The sequence below is a fragment of the Spermophilus citellus genome (genome assembly GCF_964194105.1).
Source record: "Spermophilus citellus genome assembly, chromosome: 3".
Classification (NCBI taxonomy): Eukaryota; Metazoa; Chordata; class Mammalia; order Rodentia; family Sciuridae; genus Spermophilus; species Spermophilus citellus.
This window is the reverse complement of record NC_138184.1, coordinates 219,110,886-219,137,190: the sequence shown is the minus strand read 5'-3', so window position 1 is coordinate 219,137,190 and position 26,305 is coordinate 219,110,886. Positions and strand designations below refer to the sequence as shown.

Sequence of the window (26,305 nt, the reverse complement as noted above, 5' to 3'; positions counted from 1 at the left end):
GTCTGGGGATCCACTGGACCAGAGGGAATTTCCATGACCACACGGAGTGTTAATGAGGCTATTTTAAACACATCTCATGTCTGCAGCTTTAGCAAACAGGCACACACTCACCAGGAGTAAAAGGTGGGAAGTTCAAGCTGTTTGATTCACACGTATGACCAGAATCTTGGAGAAAGCTAGTTACTTCATCCATTTCCTTCAAAGACACAAAACACACAAAAATGGGCAATGTTATTGATTTATAATTAGCTATGAGGAGATGCAGAATGAGAAACCAGGATATCTGGGGGTTCTCTATGATCTAGTTCTTGGATTTTGAATAATCTCCCCAACTTTTCTTGGCCTCTGTTTTATCTTTTGTAAAATTAAGTCATTGGATTAGGTCCTCTCTCAGCACAGTCCAGTTCTAATGACATTGGCTGGATTTAGCTTTGTATTAGTTTATTTCAAACTATTGATTAAGAAATGTCATTTCAAAGGCTGTCCCTAGCCTTATAAATTGTGAAGATTTCACTATTGATGTTATGTTTTACTATGCTTAAAGAATAAAAATAGGCTAACACTTCTGTGCTATAATTTTCCCTGTTTTTTTTTATTCCACTGTGCAAGGAATAATGAGAGAATATAATTGAGCTCAAATCTATTTCTTTAAAATGAATTAAAAATAAGCAATGTCTAATATCACTATCATATCAGATGTTTTCAAGTTTCAAATAAATTTCCCCACTGTCCTTTAATAAAAACTCAGGACCTCATTATATTATTTTCTAGTGATTAAATTTTTATGGGCCAGTGCTACAATTCTTAGAAATCACAACCTTTAATAAAACAGTCTTTTTTAAGCTGAAAAGACAGTAAATGGAGGAAAACAACAAAGCCATGAGAAAACACCGTTTTTACCCAAATGAAGTAACCAGATAGTGGCTAATTCAGAATAAGAACACGGAGTTCTGAGGAGTCTGATTCAATATATATGTGGTCATCATCAAGTAAAAGAATTATGAACACCAGTATGTCATGCAAACTATTTTATTATAGATGAGGAAAGAAATTCATATGAAAATTTGGTATGTCACTTTCCAAAGGAAATTTGGGTCTAAAATAATAACTTACAATCCACACTCCATCAAAGTTCAGACTACTGTTGTGAAATTCAGTGACCTGTTGCGTCCACCACTGGGTACACACTGGATTGCTGAAGTCAGGAAAGACAGTTGGACCAGGGTATCCCTAGAGATCAAAGAGGGAGAATGGACAATTTATGTGCTGTTCAGTGATTCATTGCTTATTGGCTACTATTTATTTTACTAGAAAACCCACATTGCCTTACTTTTAGAATTAAAATTTGTTATTTCTCCCAATGCCTATTAAACCGAAAAATGCATACAAGTTGCCAGAGGAAGAAAAAAGGAAAGGAAAAAATGACCAATTAAATGAAAATCCATCATATGCCTTTTTTGTAAAAAAAAAAAAAAAAAGTAAAATTTCATTATGTCAAGCCAACTGGGAGATAAACCAATAAAAGTACTGTAGGATATTTTTAAAGAGAATAATTGAATATGTTTAATGTATTATTAATTAAAGGTTATATTAAACCCTTTGTATAATTTTGTTATAAATAATATTCTAATTTTTGCATAGAAACAATATTTTATAAACAGTTGAGTAAAGTTTATGCCTCTTATTCCTGCCAAATATTCCTAATCCTATCTCTGTTTTAGTTACATCTATTTGACAGCAGCTTTAAGTGTCTTCCATGGAAGGCAAAAAGATATAACCATAGCCAAATTACTGAACATTCTAATTTAATAGGTTCCAAACGTTTTTGCAACATTCTTGCTGATTTTTCCACTACATTTATTTGTTGGCAATTAGGAACAATTTAAACTCACGCAGCATAATGAATATATATATGTGTGTGTGTGTGTGTGTGTGTGTGTGTGTGTGTGTGTAAAGAATCCTTCAAACACAAGGTAGGCAATGGAAATCCCCACTTTCAGTGGATTGAGCTCTTGGACTTTTGTTGCAGGTGATGGAAACCAAGTAATAATTTCAGATAATTTTGGATTCCGGGAAGCAAGTGGTTTGGCAGAGCAACAACCAACAGAAGCCTTGGAGATCAGGCCAAGCGAGCTCCATTCTAAACAAGAGCATGGGCAGCCACCTCTACCCACTTCTACCTCCACTGCCTCAGCCCATTCATGTAAATTACCAGTCAATGAAAAGAATCTAGTGAGCAGAGTAAGAAGGGGCCATCAATAACTCTTGAGAAGACAATTTTGCAAAGTCATCTACTCAGAAAAAGCAGGAACTGCCTTCACGTGAACTTTCGAGAGTTCTAACTTTAATAACTCTCAGATAATCCAATCACCTGGGGTTGACAACCACATAACTGGATAAAAGTCACATCATGATTTGACTTAAAGTACATTCTCTCAGAAAGTCAGCTGTCTTTAAAATAGGCTCCTGAGGAGTCATTCTATTTCAATTCCTGCAACTACTACCTTAGAATAAAGCCTGGGCTTTATCTAGAAGCTTGGTACAAATTAATATACTACCTGAGATAGGTTCCACATTAACCTGTAAGCACAATGATCTATTGTTGTAGTTAAATTTATTATTTTGGGAAAGAGGTAGAAATTGGAGGCAGGAAGACTTCAAGTAACTGAATTGTTTTGATACATTGCTTCTTAATTATCAGTGATATTCATGGATCAGCTAGCATTTTATGTCTTTCAGAATTTTAATCATTTTATTAGTACATGTATTGGTTTAAAAATAGTGATGAAGGAAACCTTTAAAGCCATTAAAAAAATAAGCAATAGTGTAGCTGGATTTTTACCCATTACCAAAAATACCAGTTCCCCAAAACTAACTATAATTTACTCTTTCATTAGAAATTACCTCCCCAACAGCAAAGTCATTGTTCTCCAAGATCCATACTCTCTTTAGTCTTCCATCTTTATATGTATTGTAGTTAGGATCTTTCAGGATACCAGGATTCTAATAAAGAAATAAGATATAAATATTATTTTTATAAATTTCCTTTGCATTTTGAAAGAAAATACTAGGCAATAGGGTAAGTGTTTGACATACCATAATAATTATATATTTTTGGCCATTGTCATGTAACTTCTTGGCAAAACCTGAGAGATCAGGGTAAGCCTTTTCATCAATAGTGAAATCCTTCTTTCCATCCATGTAGTCTATATCAGAGTACTGGACATCCTGAAAGGTAACACTGGCCAATTAGAACTTAGGAAATACCACCAAGCTGATGGGAAGGAAATCAGCTCTATTTTCCAATCATGGGAACCAAAGCTGAGGGAGATACAGAAGGGCTTAGGCAGCCAGGCAAAGATGGGGAGTGCAGAGGTCAGGGGCAGGGCCAGAACAAAGGAGCATGAGAAGGTCTTCTGATGACATCAGCTTCCTAACTTGACAAAAGTACTCATGGACCCAAGTTGGGGGACCCAATCAGACACTTCTGCACTCATGCTCTTAAGCAGGGGATCCAATGGAAAAATTAAAACAGATGTGTAGACAGAGGGGGCACTAGTCAATAATAGTGAGGAGAGAATGGACAGGAAAGGAGATAGGGAAGGAGGAAATTCCAGAGACCATAAAAGAACAGTCCAAAACTCCCCCACTTGATTCCTGTCATTTTTGCAATAAACCTACTTCTTTCTTACTACCTCTGTGTTCTGTCTTTCAATTCCCTGCTGAACAGAGACAATGAATCCAGTATCCCTAGATGGTAACAAAGCCATATTTCTTAATAATCCTGGATCTTCCAGGTTTTGGCTAACTCCTAGAAGTGAATATGTCCTTCCAGAAAGAGGCAGCTGCTTTTAGGTTCCAGCTTTATTTTCTCATCCTGATAGAGGCATGCCATAAGGCATTGGAAGGAGTTGAAAGTAGGAACTGCATTTTGTTCAGCTCTGTAACCCATGAGCTTGAATACTTGACATGTCACAGGTGCTCTTGAAATGTTTGTTAATGAATATATTAGGAATGTTATAATCAACCGTGATGATTGATGATGCAGCATGCAAATTTCTGACAGTGGGTCTGCCTCTCTATCAACCATTTTTTATATCATTTCCTAATAGGCTGAATTTCATGCAAAAAATTAAAGATGGGGTCAAATACATGATAAGAGATGTGCCAACTTACATACGGGATCCCAGCTTTACGAGTTCGGTTTACAACCTCTTCCAACCCATTGATGCCACCATAATCCCTGCGACTTAACTGGAACCCAAGATTCCAGTAGGAAGGCAAGAATGGTCGTCCAACAAGCTGGAAAGAGAAGTAAAGCAGTGTCTAAGCCTCACAATAAACATTTGGTAGTGCCAAGTTCAACAACAGATACATTAGCTCCATTTCATTTTCTCTAAAGTCCTCAGATCCTAAAATGTCAGAGCCAAGAGTAATCTCCTAAGGCTAATCTGAAAAATTCCACAGCTCATATCTTTTTTCACTTAAGCATCTAAATGTATTCCCAACTATGGCAAATTCAAAAAATGATAGGATTTTCAGAAAATGTTTGCCTAATGGTGTCATCTTTGGGGGAAAGCAGTTAGTAGTCCTTCAATCCATAAATATTTCATCAGAGTTTATAATGTGGTAGGGGCTAGTGTGAGCACTGAGACTATAATGTCACAAAGCAAGCCTAGTTTCTGCCCTCACAGAGTTCACAGGAGATAAATGTGTCAGATGTGATGTCAGATAGTAGTGTATGCTAAGGTAAAAAAATAAGGATTGATGAGATGAGGAGCAGATGGATGAAGAAATACTGAAATATGATTAAAATCCGCCTTTCCAAGTTGTTCCAGCCAACATTGAGATTAGTAATGCCATGGATAGGAAGCATCTTTCTCTCTTCCATGGGAAAGAGTAGGTCTTAGGAAGTTGCTGTTATAGAAAAGACTTCTATGTTGAGATCACTGTCTAGCAGAAGCATGCTGAACTCAACAATACTTCTATTGAATGTGGAACCTGAAAATTATTAACCTGTCCCACACTATTACCTGAAAGTCCCTTCCTTCTAACATAGGTGGGCTTTCTGTCATACCTTTGAATTCCTGTACAGTTGCACCTTATTCACAGAATATATTGTAAGGTTCTCCTTATTATAATTATTTCAGGCTGTATGTATCATATTCTCATATTTGATTATAAATTCATTGGCATCTTGGAACCATATTTTCGTGCCTTTACGAGCCATCCGGAGCAAATCACTTTATCTTTCCATGTCTGAGGTTTTCCATATGTAAAGTATCTACAGTTCCTTCCTATCCTATAATGTGAATCAAATATGAATAGCAAGCAGAGTTTCTTTTACATATGACTTTCCACTGAATTTTTATCTGTGGAATGGATGCACTTCACTGACTTGTATCCTTTGGTCTCTGGAGTGATTGATGGCTCAACCTGGATAGATGATGAGTGCCTTGAGTGCAGGATGCTGACTTATTTTTGCCAAGCCTAGCATAGTGCCTTTTTAGCATGCAGAAAACATCCAATAAGTGTGATCAAAATAAGAAAATAAGCAATAAAAGACTGCAACCCCAGTGTTTACAATCCATCCCGTCTACTAATAACCCTTATTTTCCTCTTGATGATCTAAACCAGCATATGAGGCAATAGCAACAAACAACAACTCTAAATGCCAAGTCATACCTCCAGGTATTCCTGAACCACTTGCTCTGGAGTGTTTCCCAGGAACACGTAGAAGTCAAGAATGCCCCCAATGGTGCGGTAAGTGACTGCTGGGGCAGGCTGAAGAGCGACCTCTGAGAGAATTAAAGTGAGAGTTATTAGAATTGAGTATATACTTTTCTCTGGGGTATGAATACCTGAGCCATCCAAAAAAATCTCAATAGAAATCATATATGTTCATTTTACTAGAGGATTGTTGAAATTTATTAATCTATCAAGTTACTAAAATAGCAAGGAAGAATTAAGTTTTGTTTAAGAGAAGGAAAAACAAACTCTATTTTAATTTGGCCATATAAAAATACAAACTTCTGGGTTGTGTGAGTGGCTCTGCTTGAAGAAAATGTTTTGAAAATCTTATTGGGAAAGTTTGACTATAATTAAAAATGTAAAAATAACCAAAATTCCTATTAATGTACCACTAATCCAGAACCTAGAGGGGAAGATTATGGGTAAATTAGGGGCAAGCTATGAGAAACCGCCCTTAAAATGAAACCTGTTGCCTGCAGACAAACAGCATGCACATGTTGAAATCTGCAAGTTTTCTTGGAATGTGTCTATCAATGATTGCTGTTATCCACAGAATATTAAAAGGAAACATTCCATAAAGGAAATCCCTGAAGCAGTTTTCAATGAAAATGGCTTTTAATGATGAGCTGGATTTGTAGGCAGATTAATATACCTTCAAGTTTCAGTTTCAATGGAAGTATCATTAAGATCACCATGTCTCTGTCAAACAGTGATCTCAACATACAGTCATTTTTTATAAAAGCAGCATCCTAAGACTTACTCCTACCCATAGAAGAGAGAAAGATGCTTCCTACCCATGGCATTACTGTTCATCAGAAAAACTCCAAAAGAGGAACCACTGGTGTCTTCAAGGCACAAGAAGAATGTATGTGCTCCATACAGGTTAATCATGCCCTGTCAGCAGGAAAGGGAGAGAGAAGTAATAGTTGTTCAAAATGAGTACTCGCCCTACATTAAAACCAGAAGCCATGTGGACATGTGCTTGGTCAATACTTAATGCAGAGTGGTATTGTACCAAAAAGCTGTTGGAATGGCATCATCAACTAACAAATGGAGAAACAAAATATGGTATGCCTGTACCATTTGTACCATTCACAGTGGTAGGATGAAACCCTGACACAGGCTACAAAATAATACTCCTCAAAAAATGCTATGCTTAGTAAAATAGACACAAAGGACCATATTGCACGATTTTGTTGATATGAAATGTCTAGAAAAATTTAAAAAATCAAATCTGTAGACAGCAGGTTAGGGATGGCCTGGGACTAGTGTGGATGCCAGGATAGGAACTGGGCTTGACTCTAAAAGGACATGAAGGATCCTGTAGGGGTGATGGAAATGTTCTAAAACTGGATCATGATGATTGTACAATTCAGTAAATGTGATAAAAATTACTAACTTGTACTTTGAATAGGTAAACTTTATGGAATACAAATTAAACCTCAATCAAGATTCTTTTATATAAAATCTGCTATGATCTATACCAAATTTTAACAGGATGAAATGGTGTTATGAGCAATTATGACTTTTTTATTAATGCCCAACTGTTTTTTTAATATTTCTAAAATAATATGTAATTCTGAGGTAGTAACAATTAAAAAAAATAAAAGAGACTGAGGTACTGAATCTTGACAGAAAGGGTGGTGATGAGAGCTGATATAAAAACAGATAATGTTTACATGTATAACTGTCTATAAAAGGAATAATGTTGAGATTATAATATGCATAAAGTTTTACAGACATTCTTTGTGTGATAATGTCACAAATCTTAGCCCCTAGTATGAGGCAATAGTACTAATAATGGTAAAAAGAAAAAGAAAGAAAACCAGTATGATTTGCTAAATAGAGAGGATCAATAGGACGATGAAGGCTGGTAGCATCAACATGTGGAGAGAATACAGATTACATTTTTTTTTTAAATTTTGAAGCAAGTAAAAAGTGATGAGAAGAAAGAAAAGGGGAAAAACAGAAGAAAAAAGAAAATGAAAAAGAGAGATAGGGAAGGCTGGAAGGAGGGGGGAAAGCCAGAGGAGGGAAGAAAAGGAGAGAGAGAAATAGGGAGAGAGGGAGGCCATGAGGGAGGGAAGGAGGGGGAGTCGTGTGTAGGAAAGCACACATTTCATTTAATCTGTAACTAAATAATTTAAGAGTTTCATCCAGGCACGGAGGTGCATGTCTGTAATCTCAGTGACTCGGGAGGATAAAGCAGGAGGATCACAAGCTTGAGGCTCAGCAATTCAGCAAGGCCCTAAGCAATTTCGCAAACCTGTCTCAAAATAAAAAGTCCTGGGAATGTGGCTCAGTGGCTAAGCACCCCTGGGTTCAATCCCGTGTACAAAAAAAAAAAAAAAAGTCAAATTTGGCACAATGCTCAGGGTATGAGTATATTTGACCAAACGTTTGAGTCGATGTGTCAAGTGTCAACCACTGATTTTTCCTCTCTGTTCAGTTCAGTAAGAGTACTGCTTCCATTGCATCACATATGGGCAGATGGTCTGCAAGTTAATGAGCTACTTGATGTGTTCATCTCTTGCAAATATAAACTGCAAAACATCAGCCCAATCACCCTACGCCAAACTTCCACCTGCATGCAGCTCTTGCCCAGACCTTAGAACCACCATCAGCACAAGGGAGGCTTCAACACAACCTCCATACACTACTGCTTCTCAGTATTGTCCAAGCTCTGGCACCTTACCAAGATAAATACAAAAAAAAAAAAAAATGAGTGTTTAGAAAGTCTTTTACAGAGATTTAAGAGTAATTTTATGGCCAGGCCCAGTATCACATGCCTGTAATCGCAGCACCTCAGGAGGCTAAGACAGGAGGATCTTGAATTCAAAGCCAAAGCAAGGCACTAAGCAACTCATCGAAACCTTGTCTCTAAATACAACACAAATAGGGCTGGGGGTGTGGCTCAGTGGTTGAGTGCCCCTAAATTTAATCCCTGGCCCCCCTGCCCCCTAAAAAGAATAATTTTTTGTCTGTTCAATTTAAAATTCAGGCTTATAATTTTTATATCTCTGGAAATTTTTATTCCATTTTCAAAAAATGCTTTAAATTATGTTTTTACAAACGTGTTGCCCTTGTTGGTTTAACAACAACAAAAGAAAAAGAAAGTAAACCTTCACTCCAGGTAACTTGAGAAACACTATTCTAGAATGACCCTTCTCCCACTTCACTATGGGTGTGACTCTCCAGGGATCTTATTAACATGCCGATTCAGATTCAACAGGTCTCCTGGTCTTTACGGCCTGAAGCTCTACATTTCAAACAACCTGCAAGGTGATGCCAACACTGCTGTCTCTGGAACACACCTTCACTAGCAACATAGAAGCTGTCAAGAGAGACTTTTTTTTTATTCACAAGTTCTTACTAAGAATGGCCCCTACTGAAGTTCTTCTTTAGATATTAAATTTTTAAAGCTAGGAAGTTGCAAAGGTATTTTTCCATATAGGGTGAGCTCTAATACAATCATTAAATTGCATTTACCATTAAAAGTAAAATTTTTAATTGCACTAATTTCTAATCGTGTCTTTATAACCTCACGAACAGGTATTCCTCAACACAAACACGTCTAAACTGAACAAGATAAGATATAGATGTCTCTGTAGACCATTTTTAGGGGAGGAAGGAGAACATCCCTGACTGTGAGCAATGACCAGGCAGAAGGGGACCTCACCGCGGTGGGGGCGGCATCCCGGGTGAAGATGGGCCAGGTCTTCCAGGCCATGTCGTGGCGGTACTGTTGATGCACGTGCTCCCCCAGCCCATACACATTGGTGCTGGGAAGTCGGAAAGACAGCTGCAGGAACTGCTGGGCAAACTGGAGGGGCCCAATGCTTGTGTCCAACCTAGGCCATACAGGGAAAGTGAGACTCGCTGAAGCTCCCGCTTCTCTCTGCCAAGAAGCTATTTGTTCCTTTCCACATACCTCAGAGATCAGTTGCTTTAGGCGTTATCAACTCCCATGCTACCTTGAAGACCTTTCTAGGGCATTTCTATTTCTTTGAATCTAATAGAACATAGTGATGGGACACCAGGGGCTCAGGTTGGACGATTGGGCAAAGAGAAGAAATGTGACCTTACATTTCTGTGCACCTGCTGCATGACAGACGCTACTCTGGATACTTTATAAATATTATCTCATTGCCCCTAGCAAAAGTGGATATTTTGGTCCTCTTTATGGACAAGGAAACTGATGCTGATGAGATTTTCTGCCTTCTGTCAGATGGCTGACTGGTTTTCCAGTGCAAGGATTTGAATACAAGTTTTACTGACATTGGTTCTTAAATATTCTCCAGCTTAGCTGTGATGTACCCTCAACATGTTGGTAGTTGCTTGATAATGAGATTCACAGGAAATAATACTTTGGAATGATAAACAATGAAGTTCAAGTTCCAGTATGAATAATGATCCAAAATAATAAAATTCCCTATTTCATAATACAAGTAAACCATATATATATCATGTAACTCAGCAAACTAATACATTGTATTTTAGTATTCTTTGCTCTATGGTCATGATAGATTTCCATTATTAATTAGTTATAGTAAGTAATTCTGCAGATTTTTGAAGTTCAAGCATATTTCTAGGCCATAGTCATTTTACTATGTCAAAATAATTGATATTGGGTCACTATATTCAAAGATGTACAAAGAGTATCAAAAAAGCTCACAGGACTCTTTTGTTGCTCTTCCTCATTATTCTGATGCTAAAAGGATTATCAGTGACTTCTACATGGTAGCTCAAACTGGAGTTATCAGCAGTGTCATTAAGTAAATTGATGTTTTCAAAAGGGACTTCATAGCGGATCGCATTGAAATCAGTTATCTGTCAGAAGAAAAACAGAAAGGACAGTTCAAAGTAAGACTACTTCCTTGTAGAACTACAGAAGATATTGCCTCTCAAACGGCTCTCCATGAGAATAGCCTCTAACTCCTGACTCTATGGTTCCTGGTTTGTGAGAAGAAATCACCCAATCACACATGCCCTGTCAAATAAAATTTAGCCTTCACACCCCATGCAAAGATTCCTACAGAGAGGAATGGAGGTGCCTTCTGTCTCTGCACCTGGCATGGTGTGTGATGAGGAAGGGAGTGGACCCAGGGTGGAGCACTGCTTTCTTCAGGAATGTGTTCAATGTTAACTCCCCAACCAACCTTAAAATGAAAACGATTGGCTGTCTGAAATTCAGCTGTGAGGAGGGCATTGGTGACATCCTCTCCAAACAGAGACGGGGATGGCAACTTTCTCAACTGGGCAGTAAACCCTAGGGTGGGAAATGAAGAGCAAGAAAGAGGCTTTTAGATTTTATGTTTTGCAGTTATCTGGACCATAAAGAGTTGTTCCCTGGGGCCACATCAGGACAGTGCTTACCTGTTCTTGTATTTGTTTGGGCCCTGATGACTTCATAGCCCCAGTTTCTGGGGAAGAAGCACCTAGGGACATTGGTCTCTGCTGCAGAATTCCAGCAGCATTTATATTGCCATCTGCAAGTTTCCTGTAAAAATAACAAAGAGTTGGCATTATAAAAAATGAAAGAATGAGAGTAATATTTGCCTATTCATTTATAAAATCTCTTATTCTAAAGAGAATGTAAGATACATCATAATTACATTAATTCACTTATTTATTCTTTATTCATTTATACTGTTATCCAATGTTGATTTCTCCTAGACAAGAAACTCTTACCAGATAAATAAGATTAAAAGTTTGTGCCTCCAGAAAACCTACAGTCTAGTGGTAACTCAAGACAATTAAAAATAGCAATGAGTTGAGTGTTCCAATAGGGTTTGCTTAGGAGCTGAGCAGTAGGCTGAGAGTAGAGTGGGAATGGCTTATGGATAGTACAAAGGTAAATCCAGTCCTACAACACCAGAAGGAGTTAGACAGGTGAAGAGCAGAGTGGTACTCCAAGCAGAGAAAGCAGAAATGCATGATAGATGGAAAACCCACAAATATATTGTACCAAGAACATTGAGTAAGAACAGTGAGTACAGGAAGATCAAGGGAAGCTAGCACACTAAACCATCAGCCTACTCCAGGAAGAGGACTTGGAGACAGAAAACATTTGTGTAACCGATGTGAATCTGCAATATGTATATGGGGTAAAAATGGGAGTTCATAATCCGCTTGTATCAAATGTATTAAATATGATATTTCAAGAACTTTGTAATGTTTTGAACAACTAATAATAAAAAAATAGTGAAAAAAAAGTTAAAAAAAGAACTTCCCTGCTATATTCTGTCCATAAATACAATGTCTGAATCTTTCTCAGTAAAGGAATATATTCAGTTTAGATTATTTTATTTAAAAAAAAAAGAGTATGTCACAACACTATTCATTTGAAAAAGGTAAACCTACACATATTTTAAATGCCAACATCTGAATTGCTCTGAAAGGCCATGATACAAATATAATTTAAATCAACACTTCACACTATTATGAAAAAGCAATCATGTTATAACCATACAATCATTTTAAGTACTTATTAATTCTCCATACATAACATTGGTATTTTTGCCTCATTCTTTTCAGTTAAAAAAATGGCTGAGGATATCAATGGAGACAAAATTTAGGGTTGGATAACTGATTCCCCTAAGACTGAGACAAATGGAACACCTTAGTCACCCAGAAACTGAAGTCTGTAAAGTACAAAAGGTTAGTTTCATTGCCATAAATTGTTTCAAGGTCTATAAACCTCATAAAAAGCAATGAACACTCAGATAATGTTTTGTGTGTAATCTGCTCTAATATCCTTCTGTCAGTCCCAGACACCAAAGGTCAAACCATGGGGACAATTATTTACCAATCCTTCAAACTCCATATTTCTTCCCCATTTATTTGGGGAGAGAGATGGAAGAATATCACTCTCTTTAATTTCCATGGACACGGCATCAAGAGACTGTCATAAATTCAGCCTGCCCTACTGTGTTAGCTCAAAAGTCTCCTTGTCTCTCTATTATTGCCTTAACACCAAATATTCCTAAAGAATATTCTCCAGCTGTCTTCCAAGTAGAGGTCATGTTATATTTCAATCAGACATCATTGACTAATAGAATTTAACAATTGGAAATTGACTTGGAATTATATAGAGTCCAACTTCTTTCTGATGCAAGCATTTCTTCGGGAGAGTCTCTGATAGATCCTGAAGCTATGTGAATGATGGATTGCCAACTTCTGGAATCAGAAAAGCTCACTTTTGTATTTAGTATTTTACTACAATGATATTTCTTATGTTTAGATAACAGCCTCTGGAAGTTTCTTTATTTTTTTAGTGGAAGTTTCATTTTTTAAAACCCACAATGGTGACTTTTAGATACTATCTCAAATCATATTAGAGTTTGAAAAAGAAAAAACAAAATTTTGTGCTATGAGATAAGGAAGAAAAGGGAATATACATTGGCAAAAACACTGAAATTGTTATCATCCACAGGTAACAGTACTATTTCAAAAATCATTAAAAAGATATGACATACCAATAAAGATAATTCATAAGCAAATTTAAGATTTCAGGTTTCAAGATGAATATTCAAAAAATCAATTTAAAATCTAAACATAAACTACAGATAAACAGAAATTTTAATTTAAAAATAGCATTTAATAGAATTAAATATTAAATTGTTAAAAAATATGAAAGAAAAGTGAAAGATTTCTAACCCCAAAATTTCAAAATTAACACTCTGAATAAATTGAAAGCTATATCAAATTTTTGGATTTTACTATTCATTTTGGTAAAAATTGCAATTCTTCCATATATGAAATCACAATCAAATTATTTTGTGATAAAATTGACAAGCTGATCCTAAAATGTATTCAGAAGTTTAAAGGCCAGAGAATGGGACAGGCACTATTGAAGAAAAATAGAAATGATTTGGAGGACTTACAAGACCACACATCAAGAGCTATTACAAAGTTTTAATAACTAAGGCAGTGTTGTATTGGCCAAAGCACAATCAACAAATTAGCAAAGTGAATTCCAGAAGCAAGTCTACATATATAAACATATAATTTACAGAAAGATGTTACTGCAATGAAAAAGAGAAGGCATGGCAGTCATTTTAGTAATTGGTGATGGATCTGTTAAAAATTCAAGAAGAGGGCTGGGGTTGTGGCTCAGGGGCAGAGTGCTTGCCTCATATATGTGAGGAACTGGGTTCCATCTTCAGCACCACGTAAAAAATAAGTAAACAAAATAAAGATATTGTATCCATCTATAACTAATAAATAAAAATATATATTTAAAAAGAATTCAAGAAGACATTTTTTCTGGACTCTTATCTGACATACACATACACACACACATACACAAACACACACACAAACACATACACAAATGCTAGATTGATTAAAGATCTAAATTTGAAAAAAAATACAATAATAATGTTCTTAGAGGAAAAACAGAAAGATGTTTTCCTGACTCTCTTTGAAGCAGGAAGGAATTTTTAAATAGAATATGAAATGTACTGGCCACTGAAAAAATGACAAAATGGACTACATTAAAATTAGGAACCATTTTTTCATCAAATATTGACCATTAAGAGAGTTAAAAGACAACCCACAGAATAAAATAAGGTATATGTCTTTAAAAACAAAAGATTTGTGTCCAGAGTACATAAATAACTACAGAGCATAAGCAAAAGAGGAATAGCCCAGTAAAAAAAAAAAACCTGGACAAAAAATTGAAACATTACAATATGATCATCCAACTATTCAATAAGCCTAAGAAAAGATGATTAATTTCATTAACCATGAAGGATGTGAAAATTATAACTACAGAATTGTTACATTGATGAAGGAGAAAAACATCAAGAGTTGTTAGGACACATAGCAACTGAACTCTTACATACTGTTTCAGGAAATGTAAATTGTCATAGATATTTTGAAAAGCTATTTTGCAATATCAACTAAACCTAAACATGTACATATCCCTATGAATGGAAAATTCCATTTCTTGGTATAGAACCAATGAAATCCTTCCACATATTCACCAAAAGACACATAATATACTATTCATTGCAGCACTATTAAAATGTTTCTCATATGCAAACTCACAAATGCCTATCAAAAGTAGACAGTATAAAAATATTGGGGTGTATTCACACAATGGAATACCATATAGCAAAAGGCATGAAAGATCTTTAACTTCTCCCAACAACAGGATGAATCTCATAAAAATAATGTTGAGCTTAAGATTTATTTAGTTCAACTCCAAATGTATAAATTTGAAAACAGATGAAGTATATAGTTTTCCATAAAAATATTAATAGTGCTACTATGAACATTCTAGTATATGTCAGTAGGAGAATGGTTAAAAGACTGTGGTATACTCATTCAATGGAACATCCCTCAACAACACAAATCATTTAATACTGTATATGTAACACTATTGACAAATCTGAAAACTATGCTGGGTGAGATTTTACAAAGTATGATTTCATTTATACAAAGTTATGCAACAAACAAAACAAACAAATCTATAGTGGAGATAGAGGGAATACAAGGGGAAGTAACTACTGAGGAATATCACGAGAGAATTTTCTGTGGTGATGATAACATCCCACATCTCGACAGATATTTGGGTTACAGGGGTGTAGTCAATGTCTCAACAAGTTGTCCTAAAAGTGTGTGAACTGTAAAACTTTTCATATTTGCATTGTGTATAAGTTTAATATCTAAAGACAAAAATTATAATCAAACATTCAGCTCTTGCTAAAGCTATGTGTGATGAGAAGTTTATAGAAACGTGAAATGGCTTCTGGAATTTACTTTGAAATGCATTAAAAATAAGATGATTGATGGATAAAGTATAAGACATACTAATATAGATGTAAAAACAAAGAAAAATATTAAAGGTGGCATGTAAGTGGGAAATTCTTTCCATTTTTTCTGTATGTTTGAAAATTTAAATATTAGATTACTGGAAAGAAAATCCATTTTTCACTTCCTAAAGGAACTATTAAAAATAGGACTCCTAATAAAAATAAAGCAATTGTCCTAAGTTAGCAGCCCAACATCATGCTCTATATTTTACATGTAAAAAATTTCCATTGAATTCAAGCATAAATAAAGGTTGCTAACCATCAGCACTTAATTTATATTACTCTGGAAGAACTGGAATGTGCAGCTGGACATATGAATGATGAGACAGACATAAGCATTAAGACAAAGCAAAATCATTATTTGTCTGGGATATAATTGTAAAACTAATAAAGAACTACAAAATTCTTTTTCTAGAAACAATGAAAATATTCAGTTGGTCAATTATATAATAAATATAATAGAAATATGTAAAAATGATTTAAAAATATTTAAATTTAAAGTAATACATATAAAATAACTATTAGTAAGAAAGGAAGTATCATAATAAAAGAAGCATTGGTTAGAAAATATAATAAATTATATTTACACTAGAAGCTAAAAATATGAAATACATAAGGAAAAGTTCATTATTCATATCAAAGAAAATTTAGAGAAACATAAAATTCAATTAAGGCATAGATATGTATATGTCCATATTCATATATTTATTAATATATAGAGATATATTAGATATATAATTGAAATGGAGAGATGTTCTGTTTTTAGAATAGGAAGAATCAAAACCATTAAGTGTCAATATTATTTAATTTAACCCCCCAATTTAGTGTGGTTTTAATTAATAATGTTATAGGATGTTCTGGGATATAGAAAGTAGAAAACAGGGTAAAGAAATAAAATCTAAATATATAAGGCCTTCTTGACAAAGTTACGTTTCAACTAAGCAGGGTTCAGAGTTGATATTGTCATGGAAGCCACACACGTTCACTGGCACCTCTGTTGCCAGTGTCACAGTGCCAGAAGGCTCTTGTTAAAACAGTTCACCTAGTTCTAGAAGTGGCTCCATGGTCCATATGTAGTTGATAGTCTCATTCTCAAGGAGTATGTAACCTTTACACAAGAGCACATATTGGAACCACACTTACAAAGCATTTAACATTGGTAAATTCCCTCCACTTTGGGTTTTGGATTTTATCTCCTCCAATACTTCTCTTTTCTCTATTCTGCTTTCCTCACTTCCTCAGTGTTCCTGTAGATTTCATTAAGGCAAACAAAAAAGAAAGAACTCCAAGCAAATTGCAGACCCATAAGCCACTTCACACCACTCTCTCCACACTTAACATCTCTTTTAAATAAAACCCAATGATCCCAGCAGGGACCTCATTTCTCTGACCTCTGTCACCGCCTGTCCAGGTGCACAGTCTATCCTTTCCGACTGAGAGATCTCTGGGCACACTGGAATAAATGAAGAATCTGCACAGAAATTAAAGGACAAAGTTGAATATTTGTAGTCTGTTCACAGCTCCAAGAAAGGTGGCATAATCACAAACTTTCAGTCAATTCTTCCGTCAATAACGTCATGGGTAGCTGGTATCCTTATTTACATACAATGTTTAACAATTCTCCAAGTGCTAAAAATACTTGTATTCTTTTTTCTCTTTTGTTGTTTTTGGTTTGATTGTTAGATATATAATCATGTACCATGAAATTATCTGTTTTAAAGCATACAATTCAATAGTCTTTTAATATTTTACAAAGTCCTGCCACCCACAAGCTCTATCTAGTTATAGAACATGTTCATTGTCCTGGAGGAGTCACCCCATGAGGGATGGCTTTCCATGCCCCTTTTCTCCCAGTCCCTGGAAAACACTTGCCAATTCTCTCTCTGTGGATTTGCCTATTCTGAGAATTTTACACAAAGTAAATCATAAAGCAAGGGCCTTTTGTTCCTGGCTTCTTTCATTTGGTGTGATGTTCAGAGTTCTTCCATGTTATAGCAAATATCAGTGTTTTATTTATTTTCACAGATAAATCATATTCCACTAAGTAGATATAACACATTTCATTTTGTTTCTCTACATATCAATTCATGTATATTTCTGTTGTTGTTTCCACTTTTTTACTATACACACACACACACACACACACACACATATATATATATATATATATATATATATATATATATATATACATATATATATATTTCTGCTATAAATGTTCATGCAAAAGTATGTGAACATATTTTCAATTCTCTTGGTTACATACCTAAAAGTGAAATTTGTAAATCTTATGTTTAACTCTATCCTTAACTTTTTGAGAAACTTCCAAACTTCTATTCAAAGTGGCTCCTAAGAGTGATGTATGAGGATTATTACTTCTCTGTGACCTTAGCAGTAATTGTTATTAATTTTTTATTATAGTCATCCTGGTATATGTGAAATGAAATATCATGTTTTAACTTATGTTTTCCAAATAACTGATGGTGTCAAATATTCTTTATGGTCATTTGTAGATCTTTTGTTATATATATATAATCTTTTGTTCATTTAACATTTTTTTCTTTTAGCTTTGAATTGTAGCATTTTTTTATGTATCCCTGATGTTAGGCCCTTATCAGATATTTCATTTGCAAATGCATCTGATTCTATAGGTTATTTTTTCATTTTCTTTATACTGTCATTTGAAGCATAAAAGTTTTCATGTATCATGAAGTCCAGTTTGCCTATTTTTTGTTTTGTTACTGTGCTTTATATATCATCTATCAAACTGTTGCCTAATCCAAGGACACAAACATTCAGACCCATGTTTTCTGTTTAAAGATTTATAGTTTGGGGTCTTACATTTATGTCTTTGATCCATATATAGTCAACTTTCATGTATACTATGAGGTAGAAATCCAACCTCCTATTTTAACATATGAATATACAAATGTGTTACACCTTTGTTTTTATCATTTGTTTGTTGGATTACATTTGGTTTTGTTCAACTCACTTCTAATAAACTTTGATGTAGACAGGGAAGATATTATTGGCCCCTTAAGAAATATATACAACTGCTCAAATTTACGCATATTCTAGGCTTTATCCACTTTGTTTACCCTTTTCCTACACAACAACAAGCTAAGTAGGACTGGGTCTGTGGGCTCCATGAACCAGTCAGAGCACTGGATCTCCCCTGAACCTTCAGGCCACTGAAGTTACTATGGGTGTCAACTACATTTCCACTATCCCTATTGACTCATGCACTAGTGTATGCATGTCTGTTTTAAAAATAGATTAAAGACTTAACATAAGGCCTAGAACCATAAAATTCCTTGAATAAAACATGTGGAAAGTTGCTTAACACTGGTATGACCAAGAATATAAGCAACAAAAGCAAAAATAGTCAACCGGAACTGAGCCAAACTAAAGCACTAATCAGCACAGTGAAGAGGTCACCTAGGCAATGGGAGAACGTATTAATAAGCCATATATCCAACGTGAAGTCAATTTCCAAATGACAAAAGAAATTAAAAAAAACTCAATGGCACGAATGGCTTAGAAACTTGAACAGATATTTATCCAAAGAATACATACAAATAAATGGCCAACAGGCATGTGAAAAGATGCTCAACATTCCTAATCATCTGGGAAATGCAAATTAAACTGTAAGGAGATATTACCTCACACTTGTTAAGATGGTGATTATCAAAACAGAACAGAGGACAATAACTTTTGGTTAGCATGTGAAGATACGGAAACCCTGGTCCACCATTACTGGGAATGCAAGGAGGTACAGTTGCTATGAAAAACAGGATGGAGATTCCTAGAAAATTAAAAACTAAAGCTACCATAGGAATCTTTATTCCCACTCCTGAGTCTTTATCCAAAAGACTTGAGTCAGGAATTTGGAGATATATCAGCACTTCCATGTTATTGCAACATTATTCACAATAGCCATCATTTGTAAACAATCTAAGTGTCCACTGAAGTACAAATGGGTAAAGAAAATGTGGCAGAATATTATTGAGACTTAAAAGGAAATACTTCATTGAAACCTGCGGCTACAGCATCAAATTAATTTATAGGAGTAAACAGTAACTCAGCAGTCAAACAGAACAAGAAGTAACATGAGCAGCTTCAAAAAGCAAGGAAGAAAAGGAGTACAAACAATGCAGGACAGCCTAAATATTCAGGAGGACCTAGAGTCATCAGAAAAATGGTCATATAAAGAACTCAAGGAACACCTTAGACAGATGGAATGGAACCTTAAAGAGGATACAAGACAACAAATTCAAGCAGCGAAAGAACACATTGAGAATGAATTACATAAACAGATAAAAGAAGAAGTTAAGCATCTTTATCAGGAGATAGAGATTATAAAAAATAATCAAACAATAATTCTAGAAATGAAGGAAACGATAAACCAAATTAAAAACTCAATTGAGAGTATCACTAACAGAGTGGAGCAAGTAGAAGCCAGAACATCAGATAATGAAGACAAAATATATCATCTTGAAAAGAGTCTAGCCAACTCAGAAAGGCTGGTAAAAAAATCACGAGAAAAACATCCAAGAGCTATGGGATAACATAAAAAAACCAAACTTACGAGTCATCGGGATAGAAGAAGGTACAGAGATTCAAACCAAGGGAATGGGTAACCTGCTGAATGAAATAATTACAGAAAACTTTCCAGAAATAAAAAAGGAAACAGATATACAAATTGAAGATGCATACAGGACACTGAGCACACAAAATCACAGTAGACCAACGCCAAGACACATTGTTATGAAGATATCCAATATACAGAACAAAGAGAAAATATTAAAAGCTACAAGAGAAAGGAGACAGATTACATTCAGAGGTAAACCAATAAGGTTAACAACGGATTTTTTATCACAGACACTGAAAGCAAGGTGGTCATGGAACAATGTATTTCAAACACTGAAAGACAATGGATGCCAACCAAGAATTCTGTATCCAGCAAAATTAAGCTTCAGGTATGACAACGAAATAAAAATCTTTCATGATAAACAAAAGTTAAAAGAATTTGCAGCCAGAAAACCAGCATTGCAAAGCATTTTGAGCAAAACACTACACGAGGAAGAAATGAAAAACAATAACCAAAACCATCAGTGGGAAGTGCCTCAGTAAAGACAGAGGGCGAGGAGAAAGATAATCATGGAGAAACAAACTAAAATTTTTAAAAAAGGATAAACAATCAAACATGGAAGGAAGTACAAACCATATATCAATAGTAACTCTGAATGTTAATGGCTTAAACTCTCCAATAAAGCGACATAGGCTGGTATCATGGATTAAAAAAACAAATCCAACAATATGCTGCCTCCAGGAGACACATCTGATTGGAAAAGACATACACAGGCTGAAGGTGAAAGGATGGGAAAAAATATACCACGCACATGGTCCTCGTAAGCAAGCAGGGGTGGCCATCCTCATATCGAATAAAATCGACTTCAAGACTAAGTTAATCAAAAGGGATAATGAAGGTCATTATATACTGTTAAAAGGAACCATTCACCAACAAGACATAACAATTATCAATATTTATGCACCAAATAATGGTGCTGCGACATTCATAAAACAAATTCTCCTCAAGTTCAAGAATCAAATAGACCACAACACAATAATTATGGGTGACTTCAACACACCTCTCTCACCATTGGACAGATCCTCCAAACAAAAGTTGAATAAAGAAACTATAGAACTCAATATCACAATCAATAACCTAGACTTAACTGACATATATAGAATATATCAACCATCATCAAGTGGATATACTTTTTTCTCAGCAGCACATGGATCCTTCTCAAAAATAGACCATATATTATGTCATAGGGCAACCCTCAGTAAATATAAAGGGGTGGAGATAATACCATGCATTTTATCTGATCATAATGGTATGAAACTGGAAATCAATGATAAAAGAAGGAAGGAAAAATCCTACATCACATGGAAAATGAACAATATGCTACTGAATGATCAATGGGTTACAGAAGACATAAAGGAGGAAATCAAAAAATTCTTAGAGATAAATGAAAATACAGACACAACATATAGGAATCTATGGGACACAATCAAAGCAGTTTTAAGAGGAAAATTCATCACCTGGTGGTCATTCCTCAAAAAAAGAAAAAACCAACAAATAAATGATCTCACACTTCATCTCAAAGCCCTAGAAAAGGAAGAGCAAAACAACAGCAAATGTAGCAGAAGGCAAGAAATAATTAAAATCAGAGCGGAAATCAATGAAATTGAAACAAAAGAAACTATTGAAAAAATTAACAAAACTAAAAGTTGGTTTTTCGAAAAAATAAATAAGATCGACAGACCTTTAGCCATGCTAACAAAGAGAAGAAGAGAGAGAACTCAAATTACTAACATACGGGATGAAAAAGGCAATATCACAACAGATGCTACAGAAATACAGAAGACAATTAGAAATTATTTTGAAAACCTATATTCCAATAAAATAGAAGATAGTGAAGACATCGATAAATTTCTTAAGTCATATGATTTGCCCAGACTGAGTCAGGAGGATACACACAATTTGAACAGACCAATATGAATGGATGAAATTGAAGAAGCCATCAAAAGACTACCAACCAAGAAAAGCCCAGGACCGGATGGGTATACAGCGGAGTTTTACAAAACCTTTAAAGAAGAATTCATACCAATACTTTTCAAGTTATTTCAGGAAATAGAAAAAGAGGGAGCTCTTCCAAATTCATTCTATGAGGCCAACATCACCCTGATTCCGAAACCAGACAAAGACACCTCAAAGAAAGAAAACTACAGACCAATATCTCTAATGAATCTAGATGCAAAAATCCTCAATAAAATTCTGGCGAATCAAATACAAAAACACATCAAAAAAATTGTGCACCATGATCAAGTAGGATTCATCCCTGGGATGCAAGGATGGTTCAATATACGGAAATCAATAAATGTTATTCACCACATCAATAGACTTAAAGATAAGAACCATATGATCATCTCGATATATGAAGAGAAAGCATTTGACAAAGTACAGCATCTCTTTATGTTCAAAACATTAGAAAAACTAGGGATAACAGGAACTTACCTTGACATTGTAAAAGCTATCTATGCTAAGCCTCAGGCTAGCATCATTCTGAATGGACAAAAGTTGAAGGCATTCCCTCTAAAATCTGGAACAAGACAGGGATGCCCTCTATCTCCACTTCTATTCAATATAGTTCTCGAAACACTGGCCAGAGCAATTAGACGAAAGAAATTAAAGGCATAAAAATTGGAAAAGAAGAACTTAAATTATCACTATTTGCAGATGACATGATTCTATACCTAGAAGACCCAAAAGGGTCTACAAAGAAACTACTAGAACGAATAAATGAATTCAGCAAAGTGGCAGGATATAAAATCAACACACATAAATCAAAGGCATTTCTGTATATCAGCGACAAAACTTCTGAAACGGAAATGAGGAAAAACACTCCATTCACAATATCCTCAAAAAAAAAAATACTTGGGAATCAACCTAACAAAAGAGGTGAAAGATTTATACAATGAAAACTACAGAACCCTAAAGAGAGAAGTAGAAGAAGATCTTAGAAGATGGAAAAATATACCCTGTTCATGGATAGGCAGAACTAACATCATCAAAATGGCGATATTACCCAAAGTTCTCTATAGGTTTAATGCAATGCCAATCAAAATCCCAACGGCATTTCTTGTAGAAATAGATAAAGCAATCATGAAATTCATATGGAAAAATAAAAGACCCAGAATAGCAAAAGCAATTCTAAGCAGGAAGTGTGAATCAGGCGGTATAGCTATACCAGATTTCAAACTATATTACAGAGCAATAGTAACAAAAACAGCATGGTACTGGTACCAAAACAGGTGTGTGGACCAATGGTATAGAATAGAGGACACAGAGACTAATCCACAAAGTTACAAGTATCTTATATTTGATAAAGGGGCTAAAAGCATGCAATGGAGGAAGGATAGCATCTTCAACACATGGTGTTGGGAAAACTGGAAATCCATATGCAACAAAATGAAACTGAATCCCTTTCTCTCGCCATGCACAAAAGTTAACTCAAAATGGATCAAGGAGCTTGATTTCAAATCAGAGATTCTGCGTCTGATAGAAGAAAAAGTTGGCTCCGATCTACATATTGTGGGGTCGGGCTCCAAATTCCTTAATAGGACACCCATAGCACAAGAGTTAATAACAAGAATCAACAAATGGGACTTAATTAAACTTAAAAGTTTTTTCTCAGCAAGAGAAACAATAAGAGAGGTAAATAGGGAGCCTACATCCTGGGAACAAATTTTTACTCCTCACACTTCAGATAGAGCCCTAATATCCAGAGTATACAAAGAACTCAAAAAATTAGACAATAAGATAACAAATAACCCAATCAACAAATGGGCCAAGGACCTGAACAGACACTTCTCAGAGGAGGACATACAATCAATCAACAAGTACATGAAAAAATGCTCACCATCACTAGCAGTCAGAGAAATTCAAATCAAAACCACCCTAAGATACCATCTCACTCCAGTAAGATTGGCAGCCATTAGGAAGTCAAACAACAACAAGTGCTGGCGAGGATGTGGAGAAAAGGGTACACTTGTACATTGCTGGTGGGACTGCAAATTGGTGCGGCCAATTTGGAAAGCAGTTTGGAGATTCCTGGGAAAGCTGGGAATGGAACCACCATTTGACCCTGCTATTGCCCTTCTTGGACTATTCCCTGAAGACCTTAAAAGAGCATGCTACAGGGATACTGCCACATAGATGTTCATAGCAGCACAATTCACAATAGCTAGACTGTGGAACCAACCCAGATGCCCTTCAATAGATGAATGGATAAAAAAAAATGTGGCATCTATACACAATGGAGTACTATGCAGCAATAAAAAATGACAAAATCATAGAATTTGCAGGGAAATGGATGGCACTAGAGCAGATTATGTTAGTGAAGCTAGCCAATCCCTAAGAAACAAATACCAAATGTCTTCTTTGATATAATAAGAGCAACTATGAACAGAGCAGGGAAGAAGAGTAGGAAGAAAAGAGTAACATTAAACAGAGACATGAGATGGGAGGGAAAGGGAGAGAAAAGGGAAATTGCATGGAAATGAAGGGAGACCCTCATTGCTATACAAAATTACATATAAGAGGTTGTGAGGGGAATGGGAAAATAAACAAGGAGAGAAATGAATTACAGTAGATGGGGTAGAGAGAGAAGATGGGAGGGGAGGGGAGGGGGGATAGTAGTGGATAGGAAAGGTTGCAGAATACAACAATTACTAATAGGGCATTATGTAAAATTGTGGATGTGTAACCGACGTGATTCTGCAATCTGCATTTGGGGTAAAATTGGGGGTTCATAACCCACTTCAATCTAATGTATGAAATATGATATGTCAAGAGCTTTGTAATGTTGTGAACAACCAATAAAAAAAAAAAGAAACTAGCAAACACTACAATCAATGTCTGCATTTATCAAATGCCTGTTTGTACCAAGAACTGTGCTAGGTACAATAGAGAGTTATTTAAACAAACATGGTCTCTGACTTTTAGTTGCTGACACCTAATATAAATAAAAACAAAAAAAAAAACAAAAAAAAACAACACAAAAAAAGGAAATCCTGTAATATGCAACAACATGGATGAAACTTGAGGACTTTATCTAAGGAAATAAGCCAATCACAGAAGGACAAACACTGCATTATCCTATGTGAAATATTTAAAATAGTCAAACTCATAGAAGCAAAAAATAGAATGGTGTTTGACACACATTAGGGGAAAGGAAATCATTAATAAATATGTGTAACATTTTAGTTGTACAGGGTAAGTTTTAGAGATCAGATACAATATACTCTTTTGTAGGCTTAAAAAAATTGCTAAGAATGTAGATTGCATTTTTCATCCTTTAATTATAGCAAATGGGGCTTGGAAGACACTGAAAACCATTAACATTTAAGATTTAGTAGCAAAAAAAATGACTTATCTTGGAGATTGACTTCAATTAATTGTGCATAAGTGTTTTGAATGCTGCGATGTGTAGAAGGAATAGAAGGATCTCTTTGGTACCCAAGGGTAACCTCCTTTACCCCTCTTTCCAACCCAGGAGCCACCAGATTTCCTTTACCTGAAGGTTTCTCCAACACAAGGAGCAGCAAGAGGATATCTACAGCCAATACAATTAGGAAGAAGACGAACAGAAGGACTTCCAATGCACTGAGCTTCCTTGCCATCTAGATGGACACAGATAACTGGATTAAAGCAAAACGCAGAGCCCTGAAAGAACAGATGGGTGCTTGTGATTAGAATGTGAACTTGTCTGTGAGACAACCTTGATTACCAGCATTCAACTCTACGTACTCAGAGAAGGTTTGTTTCTGCTCTTCATGGTGTCTCCACCTAACTCTACTCTGTGCACTTTTCAGGCTCTTACCTTTTTGTCTGTGTAGATATTGAGATTGTTCAGGGAAAAGTATATATCAGACATAAAGAACTAGAGAGAGAGAAAGAGAGGAGCCACATCCTGAAGAAAGAGGATGAGGGGTTGTGATGGCTCACAAAGCCCTTTCAGATGTCACTTTGACCTTTGTGCACACTCTGTACAGTACAATAGAGGGTACACTTAGGGAGAAAGAAAATAGCAAAAGCCAAATCCACATCTTCTTCCGATCCCTATGGCATAATTCTGAGATGTTTAACTACTTAGAGGTTACTG

At 35.5% G+C, this 26,305-nt stretch overlaps 1 protein-coding gene across 1 annotated transcript in view; it reads right to left on the bottom strand.

Annotated features, from left to right (window-relative positions):
- MGAM2 (maltase-glucoamylase 2 (putative)) overlaps positions 1-25,823 on the bottom strand; it is a gene marked incomplete at both ends in the record, with an annotated part of 94,204 nt that extends 68,381 nt beyond the window's left edge. Inside the window, 13 exons of the mRNA XM_081283327.1 lie at positions 112-196; positions 1,114-1,230; positions 2,905-3,003; positions 3,097-3,228; positions 4,177-4,302; positions 5,686-5,798; positions 6,546-6,645; positions 9,431-9,602; positions 10,427-10,581; positions 10,911-11,020; positions 11,128-11,251; positions 16,964-17,043; positions 25,718-25,823. Coding sequence (XP_081139453.1) covers positions 112-196; positions 1,114-1,230; positions 2,905-3,003; positions 3,097-3,228; positions 4,177-4,302; positions 5,686-5,798; positions 6,546-6,645; positions 9,431-9,602; positions 10,427-10,581; positions 10,911-11,020; positions 11,128-11,251; positions 16,964-17,043; positions 25,718-25,823 — 1,519 coding nt within the window. The remainder of the gene's footprint in view (positions 1-111; positions 197-1,113; positions 1,231-2,904; positions 3,004-3,096; positions 3,229-4,176; positions 4,303-5,685; positions 5,799-6,545; positions 6,646-9,430; positions 9,603-10,426; positions 10,582-10,910; positions 11,021-11,127; positions 11,252-16,963; positions 17,044-25,717) is intronic.
- Between the last annotated feature and the right edge of the window lie 482 nt (positions 25,824-26,305).